Genomic DNA, 16190 nt, shown 5'->3' with positions numbered 1-16190 from the left:
TCAAAGACAGTTCTCATATGCCAAAATAATATTCTTGAGGCATAACTCTTGTAATTTCTGGCAAAACATACACAACAATGTCACTAGTGTTGCATAACATTTCCACAGGTCAAACAAACGATTTACAATGATCTTTGTCAATTGAAAGTTATTCAAAACCTCTTTAGATTACACATTTCTTGTTAGCATCTCCACTGCATGTTACCATAGTGGCAACATCACTAAAAACTCTCATTGCAATATTCACTGAAGTACCTTGAAGCCTGGGGATAGTTTTTTCCTAATACCCAAACAAATGGCTTTGGCTTGTCATGTACTACCTATTCCCATAGAAATCATTTTACCCTCCCATAGAAAGGGAGGGTAAAAATATCCACCAGTAGAAAAAGTGTACAGAATGACTAGCCATTTTCTTTTAAGATTAAGAATTTAATAAACGTTATGATTTAAGCACAGCATTAGAGCAAATGTGGCCCCTGCCCATATTCAAGTTAGTGTTACAATCTCAACATCTAAGTTCTAGTAGTATCATTCAAATAGATAATCTAAGTGCTATCTATGTAACTTTGTACACAGTAAGATGACAAAGAAACACAAGTTCTGCAGAATTAGGTGAACTTTATTTTGAGGACCACGAGAATCTGAGGCTTTGGCTTGAACGTGTGACTGTACATCTGTAACTCAAAAAGACATCAGCCTCCAGAACTGCAACCAAAATTTATAGACACATCTCAGAGCCACTGGTCGTATAGAGTCGGGTCTTCCCAGTAGAAAACATAGAAATACACCAACAGAACATGTTTGTCTGTGTCCGAGTACTTACAATTTTACATACGGGAGTTGGTTTTACCCCACCTGAAGTAAAGCGAAGATCTAGAGAGGCAGTCTTCAACTCATAGAGGTGACTGATTTATTTTGTCTGGAACATGTACTTAAAACAGATAGAAGTGTTGGCAAAAGCATACATACATATCAAGACCTTGTTCAAAATCATTATTTTATAAAGTACCCCCACTCTCTAGGTATCAGTTGTATCTACATGTATCTCAATGTTTTGAGTTGCAATCTCTTTGCTTTTGAAAGGCTGTGGAAACTGGGGGGAGAAAGATGCTGTACAATCATAGAGAGGATATTTCAAGGATCTATAGAGGGTAATTTTAGCCAGAATGGTTACAGTGGACATTTCCTGAAGTTGTCGAGTTGTGAAAGCTGCCAATTTTTTCTTCTTCTTTTGGATAACTGTACACATTGAACAAAATTCGAAACAACGGAGCCCCTGTTGTTTTCAGTTTGGTCCACAATTGTCACCAGTGAAAGAAGATGTACCCTGTGAGACCTGAATAGTTGTGTAATACATACTCCTACCCCCTTCAATAAAATGTTACAGCTGCAGCAATGATACCACTCAAGAAAAATGGTCAGTTATGCAATTTATCCATTTGTAAAAAAAAAAATGTTTCCCTTCTCATCTATTAAGACAAAAATGTGATTGACCTCCTTTGGGATATCTGGTTTTGTTTTCTTCAAGTTCATATACTATTGGCCTCTGCTTACCAATTTACTGGGGAAAAACTGTCATCTGTAAGTACAGATTGTTGGATTTTTCATGTAGTGCCGGGATGTTCGATAATGAACAAGATCACTGAAAACATCAGCAGAAAACAGTCATTACACAATCTACAGTAGTGCACAGAGTTACTAGTGTTCACAGAAATAATCAAAGAGACTTTTTTTCATACTATAAACGAACAGGGTCCTCCTTACAACTATAAAGTGTACCTGCTATTCTTACCACTGTTTGCAGCACAGAAATACTCTCAGTTTTATGTCCAGCTACCAACATAATATGGGTGAATAGATAGTATTAACAGGCACAAACAATCTCGTACGCAGGACAGCGATCACCTGGACAACATTGAAGCTTCGGACAAATATTTGGAAAGACTCTGCGCGACTAGCGCAGTCCAATCTACGCAGTTCCCTGACCGTATATACGAGGAACGCTGTCGGGGACGCCATTATGTTCAGTAGTCTGTTCGGGGGAGCTAGGGTCTCTTCCAATCGAATTGGGTTCGTTACTGGCGAGACCGTCAAGGGATATTGCAGTCTTTTCCTCCAAACAAGTCTGACTAGGACTACTATCTGAGTTGGAAACCTCCTCCAAGACAGTGTTGGTCAGGACCTGGTTCTGTTCGTGTTTATGACCCGCCTCCAGGAGGGGGTCCGAGTTGGGAGTCAATTCGGCAGCATTTTGGCTCGTTTTGCACGAATTGCTTTCTATTTCCTCGCTAGGCTCTGTCTTCGTACGCAGGGAAGTCAAAACATGAGCGCCGTTATTGGCGGGCAGGTCATTACTACTCGTAGACGAATGGTTGGCCAGGCTATTACAAGCGTGGCCGGGGTTGTGGCGGGGGCCGAGGCCCTCCGAGGAGCTTGCTGCGGACTGGGGCGTCTCCTGGAGAGTCCTTTCTGTCCTATCCATGAGTTTGGCTTGGCTCAATTCTGTCCGAGTGTTCGACAGCTCTTCTTGAGCCCGAGCGAGCTGCTGGCGGCAGTCTTTCAGTTGCTGCTGAAGGACATAGATTGTACTTTGCATACCTTCTACCTCCTCGTCTAGCTGGATCACGAAGTCGTTCAGTTCTGTAGGAGACACAGACAGATTATATCAACTCTTTCAACAACCAAGACTTGTGAGGACAGCACATCATACGTGTAGGTGTAAATGATACATACCTGACACAGGGCTGTAAATTCAGTTTTGAAAATAGGTGCACCAAACCTAAAACTTTAGGGGCACTTTATGTTGGGCTTGGCTGTGCAACATAAAAAATGAGCCCAAACTCCTATAGCCAATTTTAAATTTCTAGAAAAAGTAATACAACAAAGGTTTTGTTTTGAAATTTATGTACCAACAATAAGCTACTCAACCACAAACCCTAACAAATATATATATATATGAATTTACAGCAGTTAATACAGTTCCTAACAACCCAGTGTGTCCCTTACCGTCCTGGCTTGACTTGAGTTCCTCGCTGTACTTTTTCTGCAGGGCGAGTTCCCCCTCCAGCTGGGCGATGCGGCCCTGTGACAGCTGCCGACCCAGCTCCTGGTTCTCCTGGATCAGCATCCGGCACCGAGAGATCAGCTTCTTACCGGTTTGGCTGTGGGAGTGACACGGTGGGGGGAGAGGGACGAGCACAAACAACTTGTAAATGTGGTTAGGTAGATCCAGCACTGGGTTTTAGACAAGTGTTTTACACACAAAACACAAAGATCATAACAGAAGCCACTGATCTGAAGCTGAGAGATGCTTGACTGTAAGATTAAGATAAAAGGGAAATCTAACCTTTTTTTTTCCTGTCAACAAATTTCTGTCTATCTGTGACTCAAACTATAGTATAAGCTAGTACCCAAGCAAACCTTGGTGCATTTTTAGAAAATGTGTCCAACAACAGTTTGTCTGATGAGCTGAGTGGATGTACAAAATGCAGAGCCTGTGATGATAACTTTGCTTTGCTTTGATTGGGATCTGTGTGCCACCTGGAAATTCACAGGATTACTGCAGAAGGTACTTCTCGTTCTCCTAAACAAGGTTGAACTGATAAGGTATTATGAGACTTCTGTGTACATCCCTCCCCAGTCTCACCTATCTGGGGTGAACTTCCAGGCACTCAGCTCGTTCTGTGCCTGTTCCAGCTTGTCCTTGCTGTCGGTGAGTTCCTGTTTCATGCGGGTGAACAGCAGGTTGACAGCAGGGTCCAGCAGCATGGTGCGCAGCTGTGCTGTTCCTGGGGTCTGACCTTGTTTCACCTCCTGGATCTGACTCTGCAGGTGAGAATGGAGATGTTAATTCTATGGGGAAGACTGGTTGGGCTCTCATGCAAACCCCTCAAAATTTGTCAACTTACCTGATATCTGGACTCTAGTTCCTGCCCTAATGCCATCTATATAGCTGTCAATCTCCATTCTTTGCGTTTCAATTTATGTTTACCGAAGGAAAACATAATTGTTTTTGCTCTGTTTCCTCTTCTTCTTCTGCACACCAATAAGGTCAATAACCTGAACCAGACGTCTGTCACCACGGTAACTAGTGTTGGCTAACATCATGTTGCAATTTTAAAGCAAGAGGGATTTAGACTCCCGTCTGACCATATATATATGTGAATGTATTTGAGTAAGAATTAACAGAGCAGACCATATGCGAAGGTAAACATTATGCATTTGCCTTGCAAATGTTACCTTTCTAGTTTTGTGTGTTGGTTTCTGTTTTTATATGCCTACTGTAGAAAACGGAGACTTACGGCGATCTCCTGCATCTCCTGTTCCTTGGTGGCGAGCCTCATGACGAGGACGTTCTCGCGGCGGGTTGACTCCTGCTGCTGCTGCTTCAGTTTCTCCTCAGACTCACGCAGACCGGTCAGTTCTTCACCTGGGGCGGGGCGGGGCGGGAGGGGGCAAGGTTAATGTCAGGACTGAGTAGTGCTGTGTACCCACATTTAGGTCCAGGTCTGGATTCAAGTCCATAGGTTTAGGTTCAGTTCCGGACTCGTAAGTCCGGACCCAAACCCATGGCATGTACAAAACTGCATGTTGGCAACCTTTCAATGTTGTATGGGCAAAACTGTGGCCACATAACAGTAGGCCGACACTTGACAATGCCCGATGACAATGTTTTCTTCATTTTGCAGCACAGATTTTGCAATATATGGAAGGTTTTCGGTGATTTGGAAAGAAAAGGGGTATGAGAGTCCTTTTTTTTTGCAATGAGTCCGGGATCGGTTCTTGACTTTTAGTTTTTTTTTGTTCTTGAACCTAAACATTTTTACTAGTCCGGGAACCCGTACACAGCACTAGGACAGTGAGTGTGGGCTTTACATATCACAATGACAGGACAAGAAACAATATATTACCATACGAGAGGATTTGTATGGTCTTTTGTTGGTTTTATGTACATGTGCATACCATATCTTTATATACAGATGTAAATACAGCACTTTGTACTTACATTCAGTACTTGAGCTGGGTCCTGCATTGTTCTTATTCTCCAGAGACTGGACATATGCATTCTGTTCTGACCAGCTGTGAAAAACAAAGGCAATGTTCTTTTACCATAGCTATAGGCATGTAGCAAAAAAGAAACTTCAATCTAGTTGCTTTTTATTATTATTTTTTTCCTATACAAGACCTAGATTTACTCACATTTTGACTAGCTCATCTCTGGGTAGTTTCCTGACTTCCTCTTCACTTAGTTTCACCTGGAAATAAAGACATCAACATTCATGTTACTAACACAAAGAAATAATAACAATCAAAATGTGATGCGAGCATCTACTCTGTACTAATAATTAGACAACATTCTTAATCACAAGCTTGAAATAAAAAAAAATACTGTGAATGATTTATAAAATTTAAGATGAGTGCCACCCATTTTAAACTAAAGACATTGCCGTATTGCCCTACACATTTTATGTATTGGGGTTGGCAAATTTGTCTTCTTTGCAATCTTTACCCCATACACTAGGGAAGACCGACCTTTGCCCAAGTTGTGACAAATGTGCCCACTGCCCCACTAACATCAGAGGTTACACTAGTACAGCCTCAAACAAAATTAAGGTATTGATTTTTGGTGGGGCAATAAAATACACTGCTTCATGTTACCATAAAGCCAGTGTGGTTTGGTGGCTTTTGGTATACATCTGACCTTTCCCCCTATACTTTTGACAGTCTTGGCGTAACTATGGGTTTTACCAAACAGTTGAAATCTGTTGAAATTTTTTCAGAGCACTTACCCTTTTGGGTGGAGGGTCACCCTCAGACATGACTCTAGACCCTGAAAAATAATAATATAGTTTATTTAGGGTTTGACGTTGGAACATGACATATAAGGCAGCATCAGGTACTGTAAATTTACATGTATGCATTTACCTTTGCAGTGATTATACTTTTATGCAGTACAAGGTAGATGGTGAAAGTTCACGGTTGAAACAATTCTGTAAAACATACTTGTGGTGTTAATATGTCGCGTCATTACTTAAACGACAAAAATAAAACCACTGCAAAATGAAACCTGCATTCACAGTACATTTGATATCCATGCAGATCATCACATTACTTACAGATTACTTACTCAAATCAGTCTTGCAATGATTTAACATCCTTTTTTATACTGCTAGACCTGTCCATTTGTTCCTAAAAAGATATCACTGCACTTGTTGTGTTAAAACCGTTGTTTCCTGTCTCTTGATGTTAAAAAGTCCGCAAAGTATGCAGTCTTGCACTAAAATCTGTTGTGTATGCATATAGAGGTCAGAGGTCAAAACTTTACAAAACATGAACTGAGCGAATTTCTTTAAAATCTAGCCACAAACGAGTTCATTTCCAACGAGAAACGAAAATCACAGAGTTCAAACATTTAGGAAATCAACCGATGGACATCAGAAGGGCTATAGTGTCAGAGAACTTGGTTAAGGTCACTAGAGAACGAAGACGCCTCTGGTGTAAATAGTTATGGGTCAACTGGTGGTTTCGGTTCATGTTGTTTTACACGAAGTTACGGCAATTTGATAAAGACTGCTCTCCGTCCACGTGTTCTATGTATCCTTTAGAACCCGTGTGATGGTTTGATGTCCTCGATAAGCACGATACGAAACACTCCGGAGACGAATCTTTCAAGAAGTCTGAAGTTGCCTTTTCGGTAGCGAACACAAGAAACCAAAATGGCGGTCGACCCGCCTACACGGAACGCTTGATTTCCTTTCGATGGAGAACTTCCCCCCTCTAAGGAGCTTACCTCTCGAATCTAGAGTCCCTCTCCTATCGTTGGTAATCCAGAAACGGCGTTTTTCAGGCAGAGCGATGCATCTACGCTCGCTTCTTCCCTCGGAGATCACAGATACAATTTTTCAAGATGGACGCCCGCCATGTGCAAAATATGCATACAAAGCACTGTGGGTAACTTCGACCTTTCCAAATTGTTGTAGGGGAAGGCAGGATATATTTTGATCCTGCGGAATAGAATGTTTCATCGTAGAAATAAAACTTGGTACATTTTTCACAAAAATACCATACTAAACATTTTATAGCTGTCATTTAAACACACTGGGATGATTTCCACCAAAGAATATCTTTCTGATAGCATGTTAGTTTAGAAGTTCCCCCACAAGTGGCACAGTCTAATCACCCCTCCCCCTTCTCCAGATAGCTAGCTGCGTGCTGTGATCCTTGGAAAACAGATTTAGGCACCAAGATGTTGTCATGCGTCAAACTGACCCAAAGGTGAGCCTAGCGAATCTCGCAATTCTTCTTGACAGTTTGGCTAAGGTTGAATCTCTCTTCATGGACACTGTGGTGTGTAAATGCACAGTTAACTTTGGTCAGGATCATAACATAATTTTGCACGTTACGCGAAGACCTGGGATTTTAGGGCTCAGAAACAAAGCAGATGACAAGCGAATACCCAGAGAAGTTGCATAAGGTTTTGTCTTGCTAAATGGTAAACGAATTTAACGGTGACTATGTAGAATAGAGTCAGCGAAAAGGGATAACGTCAGGATGCAGTTCACAAGGTCACCATAGCTGAGTAAGACTGCAGCACTTTTCCTGTGTCCTGCAAGGTGGCGTTTTTGTCACATCTTTAGGCTCTTGGATGGCACAGGTGTTTCTGATGTCTACCTGCAGCAAACATGCAGTGGCCCATGACACTAGGGTGAAGTTTAATTTCAGCCCGTATATCTGGCCAAGTGATAGCCTGGATGTCATCCGATTTGCAAAGGCAACACCCCAAAAAATTGTTTCGGGGTTGCCATTACAAATCGGAAGGCACCTAGGCTAGCCAAGTAAAACCGCTGTTGCAAAGAGTGAAAACTAGTTGCAGTCATAAGGAATAGCTACAAGAATACACTAGCTAGATGTATATAAGGAAGAATGTTTACAAGCCAAACATCCCTAGAGTTAGACGATCACTAGATAGAAGATGATTTCATAAGGGCAGCAAAGACTGAAATTGAACTAAAGTCGCATTACTGCCACACCTGTCAAGGATGTTGCTTTTCTATCTCTATTCTCCTCTGACTAGACTGTCAGTTAACACAAACCAACTTTTTTTACTTGGAAATCAGAGGCAATCAGGATTTTGCATATGTTATGATTCTTTTCATTGCATCCAAAGAGTAGTGAAAAGTTTTTTGAAGAGTGTTTAAAGCCCCCAAGACCTACAGCACCCAAGGCAAATATGGAGGATTATGGGAAGATATTAATAAACAGGGTCAACGTCCTAGCCTGGTTACCAAAACTCGGGAGCTATAATAGGTTTGGTAACCAGGCTATCAACCTCCTGGGTCTGAAGCCAGGAGGTCAATGACCCAAAGATCTTACTATTACAGGTAGGATTATATAAGAATGCATTCAAAACACAACACTTTGTGTTCAAAGAAATTGGGTTGTGTGCAGGTACTGTAAATCACTATGTTTTTGCAGGGACCTAATTCCTTCATAGGAGGAGATGTATGTATAGGAGGTTTTCTGAGTGTTTTAAGTACAACAATGTACTCGTAATTGAAACAGTTCTTTAGTACAAAACTAATACACATGAAAGTATTATTAGCTGTGTCATTTCATGTGAAACCAGGAAAATAAACTTCTGCAAACATTTGGAGACTTACCATACTTTGGAAGGTCCTTATAATTATCTAGTTTTAGTACTTTTACACCTGACTGCTTATGACTCACACTCACAGTGATACGCTGTATCCATGTTTATTTGGGTCAGAGGTAGCCATGTTACACATATTTTCTATAATTGGCCTCCTGCCTGTGTAGTGACTTTTGACAGGTTTGACTGTAGGTAGATAAATCTTACATGACCAGTGTAGCTTTTGACTCCTGCCACTTGAAATAATGTCACAACAAATTTATATAATGTTACAACAAATTTCTGGATTATGTTACAACTAATTTCTGTAACCCAGAGGTCAAGAGTTGAAGGCTCTGTAGATGGAAATGTTCCAGAAATGTTGCAAAATGTCACAGATTCATCATACCGTGAACATGTGCTCTGTACTGTAATGTTTCAACCTTGAACTTAAAGCACCAGAAAGGCAACACCTCCTTCCATCCCTCTCCCCCCAACACAATTTCATGGAGGCAAAACTGGATTTTTGAATTTAATTTTTTGCTCATAGGCAGTAAGTTCTATCAACCATATCCCATATATAGCAAAGATATCTGTGACGGAAAACAGTTGCTTGTTTTGTATTGTATTGCCTGTTCTTGCTATTTATGGGCGGTACCCAAAAACTTAAGAGACTCCTCAGTTGCAAAGTCTGTTTCTGGGCTATTTCAAACTCTTCATGTATGAATTGATGACAAAATTGTGCTAAGAAATGGCAGTAACTGTTAGTTACCAGACAGATTCCTTGAATGCCAGATTTTATTTTGTTTCGCTGCCCTGAACTTGCTCTGGCTGCCTTACCACCATGACCTGCAGGGTGGCGTCCCACCCCGGACTGATGGCCGCGGCGGGGACACGGCTGAAGCACACCCTCCCCGACCTGCCGTACGACTACGGGGCGCTGGAGCCAACCATCTCCGCGGAGATCATGCAGCTGCACCACTCCAAACACCACGCCACCTACGTCAACAACCTCAACGTGGCCGAGGAGAAACTCGCTGAGGCACAGGCTAAAGGTAGAAGGGCTGGATTATGCAGTGGGAAAATACAGTGACTAAAACTACATGTATATAAATTATGTGTTTTAAAGTATAAGGATATACATACTAGTATTTTTAGCTATCCAAGAAGATTGATGTTTTAATTGTTGATTTAAGTGATGATTAATATGATTGATGTTGTTATTATTGATGTCAGGTGATATGACAACAGAGATTTCTCTGGGCCCAACCCTAAGCCTGCTGTTGATGTTGCAGTTATTGTTGTTGTTGAAGTTGTTGTCTTTGTTGTTGTTATTCTTGTTGATGTTGATGTTGTTGTTGTCATTGTTAGGTGATGTGACAACAGAGATTGCTCTGGGCCCAGTCTTGAAGCTGTTTTTGTTGTAATTGTTGTTCATGTTGTTATTAATTATTGTTGTTGATGTTAGGTGATGTGACCACAGAGATTGCTCTGGGCCCAGCGCTGAAGTTTAATGGTGGCGGTCACCTGAACCACTCCATCTTCTGGACCAACCTGTCTCCTAATGGGGGAGGGGAGCCGCAGGGTAAGAGTCTTAGACAGATGTCTTCTTTAGCCACAGTCACTGGCACATGTACTCTGTAAATTCATTTTTGTTTGCAGGGACTCAATGTAGGGAAGGGAAGATAGGAGAGGAGGTGTTTTTGAGGTGTTTTAAGTTGCAGTGGCCCCAGTTGAAACCATCTGTAAGTAGTAACATATTGGAATTATATTCACAGTGTCATGATTTCGTGGTAAGACCTTACCAGGAAAATAAAACCATCACTAATGTTTCAAGATTAAGAATACATTACTCCCACAGTCACAATACTTTGCAGTACTTACCTTTATGTGTTAATATTTACCTCTGATTTTAACTTCACAACAAATACACAAACAAACATTCCCACCCTTCTGTCCACAGGAGAAGTACTTGAGGCGATCAACCGTGACTTTGGCTCGTTTGAGAACCTGAAGAAGAAGATGTCGGCAGCTTCTGTAGCCGTGCAGGGGTCTGGATGGGGGTGGCTGGGATACGACAAGGAAAATAACCGACTGAGCATCGCTGCCTGCGCTAACCAGGACCCCCTACAAGCAACCACAGGTACTATAGTGCCATACATGCATGAGAGTTTTTGTGATTTTCTTGCCTCATTCATTTCTTGCTGATTTTGTCTGATTTTTGAAATTTCTTGCTGATTTCTTGCTGATTTTGTCTGATCTGTCTCTCTGTGTTTCCTCCCTGGCGTCCATAATACAACAGCATATACAAAATTTAGTATGTCGGAAGACATAAAAATGAGATAACCTTTTCTGGGACCTTTGATCTTTGTGGCAACAAGTACAGTAGGGGCATCTTTACTAGATAGCTTTAACAATGCCTGGAGCTAGATGTGCAAAGGTTAGGTGAGACAGGTTGTTCAGTGTAATATATCAACCTAGCTGCCACGGTATGCCTGTGAAGCCAGTGTTACACCAACAGAAAGTTATAGTAATGTTAGGCCTAGGAAAGAAAATGTTTTGTTTCCTGTTTCCCGACCGACCCTAGAAAAACCTGCCGACCATAGACTTTTTTGGGGGGTGGACCCCTGCAAGGGACATAAAATTTGATTTTTCGAGCTGATCAACCTTTTCTAGCTCCATGATCTGACACCTGAGTGATAAAACGTTGTACAATTGCCTTTCTAACATTGACAAGTGTTCTCATGCAAGTTTTACTTTGTTAAACTGTACAGTATTGTATAAGTTGGACCCCTATATAGATAACACTGAAGTTTAAAAAAAAGGAAAAAAGATAATCCCAGGAAACGCAAGATGTTTTTTCCTAGGCCTTATACCATATATACATATCTGACACAGATAACGAAGGCCTCCAAATCTCTGATATCATTAACCTTCTTCCTGCTATTTTACCCCCCCCCCCCCAACTTCTATTGGTTATGGGATTAGGCAGCAGGGAGAAGGTTAATTCTATTATACATTAAGAATTAGGACATAGACTTGTTATTATATCTGGCCCAGTAGGATAAGCTGAGAGACTTTTCACATTTAAGAAAAGGACAAAAGCCCTCTTAAGGGATTTCTGTAATCTGACTTACCATCAGTAGTTAAACAATGCTGCACTCCTATCTTAAGATAATGACTGATATGCACCTTAAGAGGACAAAGACACAACCATGCTGGGATGATAAGATGTTTATCAGACTTTAAGTAAACAATGGAGCAGGATTTGAGGTGAAGGTGAAAAAGCCTAGGTACTGAAGGGTTTTAAAAAAAAATGTACTGGCTTTGAAATGTCAAAAATTCCCTGAAAATTCAACACAAGATACTTTTACAAAGACTTAAAGAATTTCTCAAAAGCTCAGAAAGGTGCCTTGTGTAAAGAAGTCATAATGGATGGATTTGTTTTTATTCACACGCTAGAATTGTTGGTGAGTCTTAGAAATTGTCATTAAATTGATTAAGCCTTGCACTAATAATATACATTTGTAATAACACATTAACAGCAGCTGATTTCCAAAACAGTGGAGAAAAGCCTGACAGGTTAAACTTTGTTCAAGACCTTAGCCCAAATTCACAAAAATCCTACATTTTCAAAAAACATTGTTTCTAACGTACATAACATTGTTTCTAACGTACATAACATTTAAGTCTCCTTGCATACAATAATTGAATATGTTTAGTTTACTTCAGTCACATGTTATAGCCCAGTAGGGGATTCCATGGCTTCTGACTTGACGTAAAAACAGCATTTGAAGTATGCCATACCTTACCATGTCATTTAGATACAAGATGATAACAGTTATTACACTGCCAAGGAGGGTTAAAATGCCTCCTCAGTGTCAGTGACACCCAGGGAGGAAAAAGTAGTTATTATGTTCAAAGTTGCCTACATGGATTAGAAGTGCTTCCTTTGAGGCAGTGTTTCATTCTGCAGACCTCCATGGTCGTTCAATAAACTGTCTCATCTTTTTACGGTAAACGCATTGACCCTAAGTGATTTCTCCAGGTATATATCACGATAAAGAGAAACAAAGCAGAGATGTTAGTAACATAACAACTCCTGTGGGTCTCACATCCATGACACCTTCACGAGTGAGATGATTAAGTGGGATGTTAACTAAATATAGCCTAGAATCCATTCTATTCTGGCCCCAATCACTCATTTGATCACTTCCCTTGCTGAAAATCTCTCATTTTTCAATGGAGAAATTATTGGCAAATATTTGCTTAAAATATAGGAGAGAGCTGTGATTGGCTCCGAGCCACATGGTTCTCATAATAGCAAGGTAATGAAAATCAAACAATAAGCATTGAGAAGTTCAAGCCCAGTTACTAGTATTTGATTCCCACAATAATGCAGGATGTATAATTATACGGACCAATTGTTTAAATAGCACTAGGGATGGGTGCCAGACTGTTTTGTGTGGAAGCAATGTTTGAGGGCAGGCATAGAATAGATTATAGGCCAAGCTAAATGTGTCTAGTTCACAAAATTTGGTGTTGCTGCTATTCTAACAGTGTCAAGTCGTCAGTGCTAGAAGAAATCAGAATAACTGTCACTACTGTTGCCCCCAGGTCTTGTCCCCCTCCTTGGTATCGATGTCTGGGAGCACGCGTACTACTTACAGTACAAGAACGTCCGACCAGACTACGTCAACGCCATCTGGAACGTGGTCAACTGGGAGAACATCAACGAGAGGTTTCTCGCCGCTAAAAAATGAGCAATCAAGTTCACTATGCCAACATTTAGGTAACATCAGAAAGGCTTACGGTAACATAGTTGGAATCTGCAAAAAAAATTCAAGAAGAATTGTCGGACTTGTTCAAGAAAATGCCTTCCCGCTATATAGTAGCTCTTCTATTATACATAGTAGCTCTTCTATTAGTAGGTTTGGAAAAACTGGCCTTTTGAGTCATGAGTCATGAGTCATGATGCAAGAAAATATGAGTGACGATATTGATCATTCTTACCAGAATGTACCAGTCGTATAATTTTTGCATCACGCTGCAAAAATAGCAACAGTAGATTTAGCATATGGCTCACGGTGTATGATAAAGTTCTATCTTGTTTATAAAGCAAGAATTCTTTTGTTTAGTACATGTGTTACTGATGAGGTCTGCCTCATGTGTGACTTTTTGTGACAAGTGAAGTGAAGAACACTGAGTGATCTACACAACATGGTGGTCTCAGTCATTATTCTAGACTGGTTGGTTGGTTGGTTGGTTGGTTGGTTGGTTGGTTGGTTGGTTGGTTGGTTGGTTGGTTGGTTGGTTGGTTGGTTGGTTGGTTGGTTGGTTGGCTAGATAGCTGGTTTGCTAGCTGGATGGATGTTTGGCTTGTTGGTTAATTGTTTGGTTGATGAATCTAAAGCTTATAAGTCTTCTTCCTGTTACATTACTGTATTCAAATAAGCATTGGCATATAAGCAAGTGCACACTCAGATAACAATGCAGAGGGCTTGTTCTTACGCAGCTGAAAGACATTTAAAAACTGTAATGGTTGTAAAATATGCCACTCAAACAAACAGAAAGACACACACATGCACACACATGCGCGCGCGCACACACACACACACACACACACACACACACACACACACACATGCATACACACACCTACAAATTCTAAAAACACGTTACTGTCATTTTTTAACATTGCTAAGGTTTAATAGTGGTAACTTAATATGGGCTGGCCCTACATCTGTTTTTCTTTGGCCAGAGCAAAAATGGCATGTAGAATAATAGATTTAGTCAGGCACAAAATTGCTAAGTCTGACTGGAGACCTGTGCAGCATGGTTGCTGTGGTGGGGTTTTAAATCCCTTTTTTTTCAGGTCAGTAAATAATAATAGAGTCATCTGCCAAACTCCAGACACCTCAACCCCTGGAGGTCAAGAACACTGAGTTAACTTTCAGATCTGTATACCTGTCTGGTAGCTAAGCATTCTTGAGGAAGCATTTTTGCAGGAAGATACTAAAGATATGAAGCCCTCGTCAGTGACTCTCAACATGAGTTTCTTACTGATTACACAGATCATGAAACCTTTAAAGGTTACAAGGACACACCTATGGTAGATGGCTGTAACAGTCAATAGTCAAAATAGACCCATATACAGCATATGCAGTGTTTACAAGAATGCTTATAGTGCGATTCCACTCTAGTACACAAAATCGTCAATCAAAGTCTTAGAATTTTAATCGGTCCATTTAAATGTCTGGCTGGCAGGTTTGAAGGACAGCGTGCCTTTGGTGTTCACAATAACAGTGGATAATTCATGTTTGGATCAGTGAGTTTCAATGCCGTAATGTCACCACTTACGTAGGCTGTGTCCCCCAGCATAACACGAGGTGACGATAACTTTTGTCAAGCTTAAATGATGTATGCAATCAAGGGATTTTACACACAAGACTTTGGCTGCTGTACTCTAAGCTGCCTTTAAGTTTTGTAGTGTTGTCGGAAGTCAGAAGTCATTAGCGATTTTCCAAGGACTTTAACAGCATGATACACAGATTATGTAGTTTAGCACAAATTTAGATGTATCACTAAATTCTGGGATGTGTGGCTTTTGTAGGATTTAAAGGCCACACACTGACACAGTCCTGAATGATGGGTGTAATGTGAATTAGTCAATATATGAAGAAAACAGACAAATATTGATGCAATCCATAGCTTCCAAAACTAATGTTACGCTACCTCACTCAAAATCAGATATCTTTAATACTCTCCTTTCATGTCCTACTCAGATATCAGTGTACGTTGGAAAATTCATATTCGAATCACTACAAAAGCGACACCAGATTGTAAATAGCTGATATATCCCCTGAATTACAGAATGTAATAATACTCTTCCTAAGAAAACACAATAGATTAGCTTTAGTATCATTATGGACTAGCTAGTTAGAATTATATCTTAGCATTAGTTGATGTATGTACCATTGTTGTTTCTTTGCCATACATTGTACCAGCTACAGTTGTTGAGCAATAAAGTTGATTTGATTTGATTTTATGATACATGTAGTCGACAATGGTTACACCTAGTGTTCAGTTGTTACAATGTAGAAGTCATTGTCAGCCCCTCCTAAACCTGTTGCAAAATGAGTCAAAATAATCATAATTATTGATACTGAAACTCACTATGATAACTTTGAACAGTCCTATCTGACAGTTAGCTAATACATGATTTTGTGTTTCCAGAAGATTTTTGTTAAATGTTATAATTACATGTACTGACAATGAGAAGAGGGTACGTGGCATATTTGTGTTACCCTTAGTCTTACCGAGTACATTTTGTTCAGTCAATCATGTGCAATATTAGTTTTAATGTGAATGTAACTCCCTCATTACACTTCCTTGGAGAAATATTTAATTCCTGAAATGCTACAGAGGAAGTATGGACCAAACATTTAAATACATGTAGACTAAAGTACTGTCTACTAGTAGATGAATTTTCAAGCTAAGACTCCAAATTTTAAATGCATAAGTTATAACCATCACTGCATACTGCGAAACCATCCTTTCA

At 40.3% G+C, this 16190-nt stretch overlaps 2 protein-coding genes across 4 annotated transcripts; one reads left to right on the top strand and one right to left on the bottom strand.

Annotated features, from left to right (window-relative positions):
- Positions 1–601: 601 nt before the first annotated feature.
- LOC109469208 (pre-mRNA-splicing regulator WTAP-like) lies at positions 602–9540 on the bottom strand. Of its 3 annotated transcripts, none has more exons than XM_019767654.1 (8): positions 9470–9540; positions 5790–5830; positions 5200–5255; positions 5006–5079; positions 4302–4429; positions 3647–3825; positions 3007–3161; positions 602–2640 (listed from the first exon to the last, which is right to left on the bottom strand). In XM_019767654.1, the coding sequence occupies exons 2-8, from the start codon at positions 5817–5819 to the stop codon at positions 1970–1972; spliced, it is 1293 nt and encodes a 430-aa protein (XP_019623213.1). In that variant the 5' UTR covers positions 5820–5830; positions 9470–9540; the 3' UTR covers positions 602–1969. The 3 variants fall into 3 exon arrangements, with proteins under 3 accessions (XP_019623213.1, XP_019623212.1, XP_019623214.1); XM_019767653.1 differs by lacking the exon at positions 9470–9540 and adding an exon at positions 6791–6956; XM_019767655.1 differs by lacking the exons at positions 5790–5830; positions 9470–9540 and adding an exon at positions 6791–6956.
- LOC109469209 (superoxide dismutase [Mn], mitochondrial-like) lies at positions 7156–13529 on the top strand. The gene is made up of 5 exons (XM_019767656.1): positions 7156–7275; positions 9485–9684; positions 10098–10214; positions 10593–10772; positions 13247–13529. Exons 1-5 carry the CDS (start codon positions 7247–7249, stop codon positions 13390–13392), a joined length of 672 nt encoding a protein of 223 aa, XP_019623215.1. The 5' UTR covers positions 7156–7246; the 3' UTR covers positions 13393–13529.
- The last annotated feature ends 2661 nt before the right edge of the window (positions 13530–16190 follow it).

Source organism: Branchiostoma belcheri, unplaced genomic scaffold (genome assembly GCF_001625305.1).
Source record: "Branchiostoma belcheri isolate BF01 breed outbred unplaced genomic scaffold, Haploidv18h27 scaffold20, whole genome shotgun sequence".
NCBI classification, from domain to species: Eukaryota; Metazoa; Chordata; class Leptocardii; order Amphioxiformes; family Branchiostomatidae; genus Branchiostoma; species Branchiostoma belcheri.
Note: the sequence above shows the minus strand (reverse complement) of the source record. Positions and strands in the feature narration are given on the sequence as shown.